General features: G+C 40.0%; 1 protein-coding gene across 1 annotated transcript; it reads right to left on the minus strand.

The window, feature by feature from the left end:
* Positions 1–813: 813 nt before the first annotated feature.
* cnih2 (cornichon family AMPA receptor auxiliary protein 2) lies at positions 814–7,561 on the minus strand. Its single transcript, XM_088280157.1, has 7 exons — positions 7,096–7,561; positions 6,576–6,835; positions 4,881–4,949; positions 3,927–3,974; positions 3,491–3,603; positions 3,262–3,405; positions 814–2,546 (listed from the first exon to the last, which is right to left on the minus strand). The coding sequence occupies exons 2-7, from the start codon at positions 6,654–6,656 to the stop codon at positions 2,519–2,521; spliced, it is 483 nt and encodes a 160-aa protein (XP_088136283.1). The 5' UTR covers positions 6,657–6,835; positions 7,096–7,561; the 3' UTR covers positions 814–2,518.
* Between the last annotated feature and the right edge of the window lie 2,477 nt (positions 7,562–10,038).

A 10,038-nucleotide genomic window follows, 5' to 3' on the forward strand; every position in this document is an offset into this window, starting at 1 on the left:
TTAACCCATAAAGTCACTGAATTATTGTAATTGGAAACAAAAAAAGAAAATTCTTATAAAATTTTATTTCAAGACTTAAAGGGGAAGTCAAGTCAAAAAAAATTCTCGACAATAATGTTTTATGCGGCACCATTAGTGTGATTAATATTGTGTTTGTGGAATATAAATTAAGCAGAAAAAAATCACCTGTTTTTCATGCATCACAGGGCGTGGCCATTTTGTCAGTTGTTGTCGAGTAAAAATGACATCATAGTTGCTCGGGTAACAACCGGGCTCACCTGTTTTCTGGGTTTGATCATGGGATGTTCTTCATTCCGTTGAATTAACTCACTATTATTAGTATCTTTCCATCTGGAAAAGATTAGCATCTCTCAAATTAGCGCTATGCTGGCACTTGCTTAACTCGACAGACAAAAATGTGTTTTTTTTTGCAATCCAGTAAATGCTCTAAAGCGTGTGTCAGAAAGAAATGTTAATCTTAAATATGAAAATGCTTCTAGTACCATACTGTATTGTAAAAACCATAATTGCACTTCAACTAGCAAAGATTTTTGCTAACTTTTTGTAGCAGTGGCTTGACATCTGCTCTCTTGTTATTTTTCTTCCGTTTTACTGTTCATCTGCTTGTAGATTAGTACGAACAACACCAAAAAACATTCACTTTATATTATATAAAAATAGCAAAAATAATATTTTCTGACTCCAAACTTGAAGTATGTTCTGTAACATATAAACTGAATTAAGAAAGAAACATTCTCCAAGCTTCTAGAATGAAAATTTTCAGACATTCAGAAGAAAAATCAATACATCAAATGATTGTTGCCCATGGTAACATAGCTAACGTTTATTTGGAATACCTGCAAACAAGTGAATTTATTCCAGTGTTAGGCTTTAATCCTAGTATTGCTGTCTATTCAAAACGTACACAAAATAGACATTCTACATGGAGTTGTGAATGTTTACGGTGATTCTGACAAACGTCGAAAATATTTTGACAGGCTGCAGTACTCCTGACACGTTTTGCTAAGTAGCCACACCAGACATGTTATCAGCACTTGTTAATTACACGTGAAGCCGGAGGGGGGGGAACAGTTTTATCAGGCCCCGCAATTTCTGTCCTACTTGATTGTTCAAATCACAATGGAATCAACTTTTTATCTACAAATAAGTCCAACTAACAAATGAACACATGAGAGGAAAAACGCTGATGTCATCAAGCAGCAATGACTTTGTGTGTCGGATTGTATTATCTAGCGAGTGAAATGATTCTTTACATGTCTGAAATGATCATAATCACTGAGTTTCTGTCACAAGTATCCCACTCAGTTTTTACAGACACACACACACGCACCCCCCCCCCCCACACACACACACAACATTGTCATCAAGCTTAATACATTGCTAGTTTGGAGTTTTTAATTGCTTGTCAAATATGACGTCACTGAGCTAAAATAGCTAGCTAGCATCGATGCTAATGTGTCAACTTAAGTGGAAATAAGGCGGTTTCTGCAGTCTAAAAAATAAAGAACATGTTCTAGTTATTTTTCTTTTACTGTTCCCATTTTAAGAAAAAAAAGAAACACTGTACCAAGATTTGAATTTCTTCTTTTTTTCATAGAAGAAGAAAGTGAAAACCGAGACACAGCTTGTCGCCTTAGCATTTACAGACTGTGACAACGTACATTATTCCTCAAGCCTCCGTGTTGCTTTTCAATTCACGTCGTGTTCTTTGGCACAATGTTTTTCATATACAATCTTTTGGCATTGAAACTGTGAGAACAAATCTCCGGGGGAGGGGGAATTTTTTTTTTTCTCCTTGCAGCTAACAATACGCTTTAAGTTGAATTGCCTGTAAAGAGACTTCAACCTTGTTATTTTTACCGTTTGAAAAATGACCTTGATGACCCCGCTAGCCTAAGCTTTCTCTACATCTCGAGTGAAAGTGGCTGTGCACGCACCCATCTGTAACATCCCTGGCTGCATTTTTACAGTGATTTTTGCTTCTTCTCCATTTTACAGGAAAATGTATCCAGCAGAAATACAACGGCTCGATTTTAGAGCTGTCTATCAAAATACGGATTCGCACCAAACAGCTTGCGCCTGTGACAGATTGCAAGTTATTTTGTGTTGCAGCCCATGTTGAATGTCTGGCGAGTCACAGTGAGTTGAGAGACTAAAGAGCAACATGGGATTACTCCAGCCCTTCGGAGTCCTCTTTAAGATTTGTAATGAGGCGTAAAAGGCAACGCAAACACCTTTTCCATCACCCGTTTCACTTCCATCCTCCATCCGTTCCTTTGTCCTTCTTTCTCTCATTGCAGTGTTTGGATAATAAAGCGATATAAATGGATCGGAGGCAACACCTTTACATTCACAATGGTACTCAGATTGGGTTTGTTTAGTTTTCAGCTTCCAAGGTGGGACTGTGGGAAACCCAAGCCACTGATGGCAACGAAGAGCTGACGTGGCTGTTCTTTCCTTTTTGACGCTTTTCCGTCCATCTCAGCATGAGAAGCTCTTAAAAGCTCACCAGGGCGTACACCATGCTTGATCAACAAATACGTCATAACAAAGGTGAGGAAGCACAAATAGACAGTTAATTTCATTTTTTTTTTTTTTTTTTTTTTTGCAAGTCATACAACATTGTAAGTAAAGTATTCGGCTGTATTTAGACTATATGGTTCAAGTGACAGCATCCCATGACAGTTGCATATCGATCTGTTGCAAAAATCTCTTCCACCAAAGCTCGATTATAAAATGACATATTGAAAACGTACATTCAAATCAAGGAAAGATTTACCGCTGATGTTTATCTTGGTTATAAATAATTAGGACTCCATTTTTCTGGAAGACCAGTCATGTTCGTTCAGGGGACTTCATTACTCCCGATGACGTGCACAGTCACCACAAGTAAGTGAACCTGTCTTACTGGGCTGGGAGCAACGTCTAAAAATATCCAAAGTTTGATCTTTAACCAGGGCACCCTGAATCCAGAGACATGTTTTCCAGTCCAACGTCACGGACATGCGTTGACTCTGAATCACAGAAGCGTTGGCGATATGACTCACATTCACACCGATGGGCAATTTAGAGTCTTAAATTGACTTTGGACCTTAAACCTCTGAACTAGAAGGCAGATGTAATGATGCTCTTTTGTAAATTTACAGTTTAACCAAAAACTAGAACTGATGAATCGAAATTGGATCTTAAATCCTAAATACAGCCGGAGTGCATGGAAAGGATTTTTGGACTTCAACAAACCTGTAGAGATAATAGAAGAACGAGACGAGATAAAAGCCCAGCTTGCACCACGACTCCTTCTGACAGTAATTGAGGATATCGGCGTTCATCACACTCACAGGATCGTACATGACCTCTGACCCATCAGCTGGCCGATGGAAAAACCTGAAAAGGGTACAAAAGAGAAGCCTATCTTATATGTTGTCGCTTCAGGAGCCGAAGCGCTTTTAAGACGTCGGTTGAGTCGTACCTCCACAGATGATAGAAGAGAAGTGGGATATTTAGGCCAAGTGTGACCCACTCGCCGGCACACATGAACATCAGGCAAAAGAGTCCATGGATAGAATACTCGGGGACCACCAACTAAATGCAGCACATGCAGGGAGTCAGTCTGAGTAGCAGGACTGTGCAATTAATCGGAATTCAATTACGATTACGATGTCCCCAATCGTAAAAAAAAAAAAATCATTATATAGAGTATTTTTATATATTTGTAACATTGTTAAAATAGTACTCATGTCTCATGCAATTTTTAGCATACTTGAGTTGAAAATTCGAGCGTTCCTTTGAAATTGTTTAATTCATGTTACAACAGTTCTCTGGCAATTTATAAAAGTACAGCAAGTAAACTCCAATGCCGTGTTTCTTGTTGGTGTTTGGCGGCTGAAAAGCTGAAATTTACTCACCCTGCGAAGAAGGTTGCAGATTCGCTCAATATTGAGAATCCTTTCCCTCTGTGGATCAGAAACAACAACAACAAAAAAAGGACGAGTCTTCTTTTACGCTTCTACATCCATTTCTTACTTTCGGTGCGAAATAAGGGGGCTCCTTTTAGCCACAAAGACATTCAAACACACTTGAATAGGAAATGCAAGTCAAAACCATGGTGCATAATTATTCTTTTTTTCTGTTGTGGAATCAAAATGTATTTCAACCTGGAAGTCCAATCATTATCCAATAAGATAATTTCGGTATTTTGTTGCAATTCAAAAAGTCAGTTTGTGTAACCATGCTCATTTGTGCAAGTGTGCTTATAAGTGTGTGTGTGTGCGTGCGTGTGTGGGGGGGGTGCGTGTGCGTGTGTGTGCGGTTGGCGCGCCTCCACACTCCCACAGCCTGATTTCACAGTTTCCTCTCCCACTCCTCATCACTCGCACTTTACAGCTTCACATTGTTGCTGGAACATTCTCTAAGCACCTCACAGCTGATGCCAACTTGCAAAAGTGTATAATCGCAGTCATCATCGTTTTACGTTGGCAAGAAAAACCTTTTCATCCATTTGATCTAGGAAGGAATTCCCAAATGGGACTCCGGTAAAGACATTTCTTCTTGAGTGAGATGACACGTTTTACAATATCGGAATTTATGATCTCATCGTGTAAATATCGGCCTTCCCGATAGTGAAGGGAAAATGAAGCTTCAAATTTGCTTCATGAACTAGTTGTTGTATTTTTGAGTCCTCTAGATGGCACTGTTGGTTTAAAAAAAAAATGGCAAGTCAGTGTGCTTTCAGCCCAATGTTGAACAGAGAGCGCCATCTACAGGAGTCCAAAAATACTACAACTGGTTCATGAAGTAGATTTGAAGTTTTATTTACCCATCACTTCTTGCATGCACATGCATCACAAGGCGTCGCTCACCGCTCTGGTGGGATTGCTCTGGTCGATGGGGTTTTTGAAGTCTGTGCGCAGTTCGTCAAATGCAATAATCTGAAAGATAGCAATTTGTTTACATTCACAGACTGTTGCAATTTATTATTGAGGCTAGCGGTTTGTGTCCATGCCCTGTGCAGGACTTGAACATTTGATAACAAAAAAAAAAAGAAAAATACTAAAAAGTAAAATCTCAAAATTATCATAAATTATAACAGCGTAACTGCACTGCATAACATTTTTAATCGTCTGATTCCAGTCTTTGTTTATGAGCGAGTCAAAATACTGTAGTTGGGGGTAGAATTGTGTGACAGTTGTGTTTTGCATCGCCTTTCAAACACAGTAGAGTGATTTTTATCTTTTTTTTTTTTAACTTATGGAAAGCATAAAGAGAAAAATTGTGCAGATAAGTGTATGGTACACCACCTAAAATTTACGCCAAACATGCAACGTTTATTTCCTGCGAGTATACGTGACTCTCTGCATTGTTTTTCACGTTTGTAAACAGATACAGTTTCCATAGCAACAAGGCAAACCCCCCTCAGTGGATTCCATGGTTACTAATGCAGTGAACAAATGATCTGATTGGCTGACAGCCGAATTCAATTGGGATATTCTGGCAGTGCATTGAGGCTCTCTGTGGGGGGGGGATGTTGGTGGGCGGATCGGGATCATACTTCGATAAACCTTTCAATCACACGGTTGGACGGCAAGCCCGACATCCGCTGGCTTGCCGTTTCACCCCTCCCCCCCCTTTTCGCTTTCTCACTCACACACGCCAGTGACTGACTGACTAATATGTAGTCACACCATTCAGTCAGTCGGTACACGTTAGTCATTTGCAGTCTCACATTTGTGACGACTATTTTGAAATTCATATTATGCCGTCCTGTGTTGTTGTGGAGCGTCGGTGTTTGTCGAGTCCCCGCAGAAGTCTCTGGTGAGGCCTGTGCAAATTTTAACGGAAAATTCCTGCCGATTCAGACCAAGCCGGGCAATAAGATGAGTGCTTTGCTGGCTCCCTGAATCCATCATGTGCAGTTTGGTGTGGGTGCAAACGCCTTGTTTGAGGCGCGGCTTGATTGTCAACATGGATCCACCCCAAAAAAAAAAAAATACATATTAAAAAAAAAAAAAAAAAAAAAAAAAAAAGAATGAATTGTTCTGATCAGAATTTTGTCACATTTGGGCCCAAAAACAAAATATTAGTCTCGGTTATTTTTTTTCACCCTGGTAAGTGTGAATAACACAGTAATAAACTTAAATAAAAAGAAAATGGAAAAAAAAATCATTTAACTTTTGACATTTTTGCTCGTCGAAATCATTTCATTGTGCAGTCAGTAACGTTAGTGTTGAAATATACTTTATTTACGGCCAGCTATATTATCATTTACCGATTATTATGATTAGAGTTATTACAGTAAAAAATAAAAAGTCGAATTGTTGTATTTTTCCCGCCATGATTAAAAAAAAAGTGACAAAGAAAGGTGTTGAAAGACTGCAAGAGGTTGTGTTTGAGAAAAGAATGAACTATATTTGCTTTTCGGTTCGTATGCACCTGATCACTTGTGAAGACGGCACCTCTGCTGTGTGGCTGTCACTGTTGTGCGACCGCGCGTGGGCGGATGTGTTTGTCTTGCTCGTGCAGCTTTTTGTGCGAGTCCACTTAAGCGCTCTACTCACCTGCCAGATGACAAAGAAGATGAGGGCGGCGCACAGCACCAAAGTGAGCATGTAGCAGAAGGCCGCAAAGGTGAACGCCATGGCAGTGCCAGCCAGCCTGACGACGAGACGGGTCGAGAGAGAAAGGGAAACCCCCCTTTGACTCTCTCCGTCTGCGCTTCCCGGCACCCTCCCGCTCTCAGGGCAGATTCGGCTTTCTCAGTTGGACGCCGTCAGGTGCAACTCTGGATCATCCAGGGAGGTCAAGCGTTCAGTTTCAGCTAGAATCAATAAGAAGTTACAGTTTCAATGCCGATTGTGATTTCTTTTGATTTGGGATGAACAGTAAACGGCCGTATGAATATTCATAACATGTATGGTGCTCGAATTGTTTCAGCTAAACTGTCGCCAATGTTTACACGAGCGGTCTCTTGGCGTGTCGCTTAAGTTTCAAGAGCAACGAGTCCAACAAATGATTTGTAATAACAATCAACTCCATCATATGCAGTAGAATTCAACATTTTGACGGAGAAGAGAATACCTGTATCGGGCTGGTGACGTGTCTGCCACACAACAGAACATTCCACTCGGTCCACGTCTTGGTCAATTTGGGTCGACAGCATGTCACAACTCTCTTCTCTCATCCCTAAAACATTTCCATTCATTTACTTTTAAAAGAGGCTCGGCTGTCTGGTTAAATTCTGAAGAAAAACATCTCTACACAGGAAGCGTCTGTGCTCAGCTGGACTTGGGGGGGGGGGGGAAGAATTGTCCAAATCAGACGTCTGAAGTTAATTGGTCTTCCGCTTTGCTCTCCCTGTTCTCTCTTTTTTTTTAAGCTCGATGATAGAAAGCAGAAACAGAACGTGTTTCAGTATTTTCTGACTCTATTGTCCGTCCGCTTCCTTTGCCTGGGAGAGATCTTGTATTTCTATCATGCTCAATATTGGAAGGCTCAGCCAATCGCATCCGTCTCTTGCCGCTTTGCCACCTCCACTCTCTCTCTCTCTCTCTCTCTCTCTCTCTCTCTCTCTCACTCTCTCTCTCTCTCTCTCTCTCTCTCTCTCTCTCAAAACCATTTATACATTTCCATAATCGCCTGGTCCCCAGAGACAGATGAGGGGGCAGGGCGAACCAAAAAAAAAAATGCGTTCCCCTTTTGTCTGCATCTCTCTTGTACTCATTTACCAAATGATTGAAGTCATCCTGCACTTGCATCCGTAACTCTCCTCATTTCCAACCTCACATTCCAAAAGTGTCAAAGATGAATAGCGCCGTCACTAAAGGTCCATCCCAGCTCCATGACATCAATTCTCTTGTCTTGTAATGACCATTTCCTGTTGTCATACGGTGATGTCAAAGATGGAAATGATTGCAAACTGGAAAGAAACCAGCAGCTCCTGCCAGTCATTGCGGAGTTCAGCCTTCCAGGGAATAGCCAACCAGCTGTATGCACTTGGTGCTCTCATTCAATATCACTCTGCATTGTAAGTATTTTTTTCTCCGTTTAAAGTGAAAGGGCCCAAAATACACATACTCGATGTCCCGAGATGTAAATGTCAAGTTCCAAACTGTGCTTTTAACCCCCAACCTGAGATCTTGCAGACTGTGCTCATGCTGCCCTTTTCCAGCATTGGTTTCCCTTTCAATCACCTTTGACCTCAAATGAATACCACAGCAGGCTACTGTGGCGTGGGATTGAGTATCATTGTGAATATTTGCAGGTGATAGATCACTTTATTTATTTTTGACCGTTTTGGCATCTGTCAGTTTGATGAACAGAAAATATTGAGATATTTTCAAATAAATAATTACAGTACTTCCTAATTGTTGGAAAGCAGATTATCCATAAATGGCTGTAGTCTGCCCTCTAGTGGTAGTAACTGGCTATTGGTAACTGCTATGGAAACTGTGTGACATGATAATATATATTTTTGTGGATTTTCTGTTTTATATCTACAAGATACTAATACAGAATTGTGTTGCTTTAAAATGTAGGTTATTCGTGCCTCTAAATTATGACAAATGATCACAACCAGTGGCGTTAATTAAATTAACGTGAATTACACTGGTCGATAAATTTTAAATCAGAAATGCAATTGATCTTTTCTAGATTATTTTCACGCTGATTCTGAATCGGGCCTTCGTCTTTCTCTAGCAGATTGGGTTTTCATAGTAATATGATAACAATCATACAATGTGCAATACAGTAATATATTTAAGAGGATATTGAAGTGAAGGGTTACGTTAAACGTTAGCTATTAATTACTACGCATCATATAATCCAGATAATACAGAAAGAAAATAAAGGCATCTTTGATTAACATTTGCTTTTCACACGTGTTATTGAAACCAGAAGTGGACAACACAATTCCTTTATTCAAAGCAATAAGGCAGTCATTAATTCTGGAAGTATTTTTTTTTTTTTTTACTATTAATACTTAATTACTTGGGTCAAGGAAAGACGTGCTGACCAATTCGGATTTTCTCAAACATGAATTTACAATGATCAACATGCAATGTGTTGCATTTATTTATTTATTTATTTATTTATTTATTCATTTATTTAATTCGTGACAGACACTGACGTTTAATCTTCTTGGAAATGATTGCGCCCAGGAACGTTCGAATTAGTTTGTTGCCGCAGATGAAGAGTGACAGATACTAAATAATCCACTAGATGGCGACATTCTGAAGAGAAGGACAGCAACAGATGGCCACATTAGGTGTCTAACAGGACTGATTAGCAAATGACTCACCGCCAGTTCAAAATTCCTTTTTGGGGGCGACAGCTTTCGAGTTTGCCTTCATGATTCCATGTATATACAAAAAACATCTTCTGATGACAATCTGCACCGAGTTGTGATGGAAAACTCCACCCCAAGCCAGACAGAAAACCAAGTAACCCCAGTGGCGCCGCTTCGGTGGTACTGAAAGCATTGCTTTGTGAATTGAGCAATGAATTGAAGCATTTAGAGGGATATTGCAACGATAAATGTACCCATCCCGAGGGAACTATATGATGTGACAAGCGTCATCTATATGCGACAGAAAAAATCAATTAAACATCTCGTGACCTGCTGCCCTTTTGGGCCCGTATTCATTATGTTCTTTGCTCCGTTAAGCAACAAACGGGAGTGTCAACACAAGCTCGGAGGTATTCCACTCCACCCACATGTGGCGTTCGATCATCCATCTGACACATTTGCAATATTTAATAGTTTCTAATGATCTAATCTTGTGTGCTCTGTGATTGATTGATGACCAGTCCTTGGGTGTATCCCACCTCTCGCTCCAAATGAGCTGGGATCGGCTCCAAATGTGATGCAGCATCAATCTTGAAATCGCAGAAGCAAAGTACAAAAATAAAAATGACTAAATTAACATCTGGATACAGATCTTAGTATTAGATTAAATTGGATTGCGCACGTCTAATTGTTATGTGAGTGCACTCTGTATCCTAATGGCCTGGTAATGACACAAT

The sequence above is a fragment of the Idiotropiscis lumnitzeri genome, chromosome 17 (assembly GCF_059441095.1).
Source record: "Idiotropiscis lumnitzeri isolate Australia: NSW breed Sydney's pygmy pipehorse chromosome 17, RoL_Ilum_1.0, whole genome shotgun sequence".
Classification (NCBI taxonomy): Eukaryota; Metazoa; Chordata; class Actinopteri; order Syngnathiformes; family Syngnathidae; genus Idiotropiscis; species Idiotropiscis lumnitzeri.

What these genes read in the sequence shown, in the direction of transcription:
- cnih2 (XM_088280157.1), bottom strand. Translation starts at nt 6,656, where the DNA reads ATGGCGTTCACCTTTGCGGCCTTCTGCTACATGCTCACTTTGGTGCTG. An exon ending in TCTTCTTTGTCATCTGGCAG is followed by an intron (nt 4,950 to 6,575) that starts GTGAGTAGAGCG and finishes GCTATCTTTCAG; the next exon opens with ATTATTGCATTTGACGAACT. An exon ending in CTCTTCTATCATCTGTGGAG is followed by an intron (nt 3,406 to 3,490) that starts GTACGACTCAAC and finishes TACCCTTTTCAG; the next exon opens with GTTTTTCCATCGGCCAGCTG.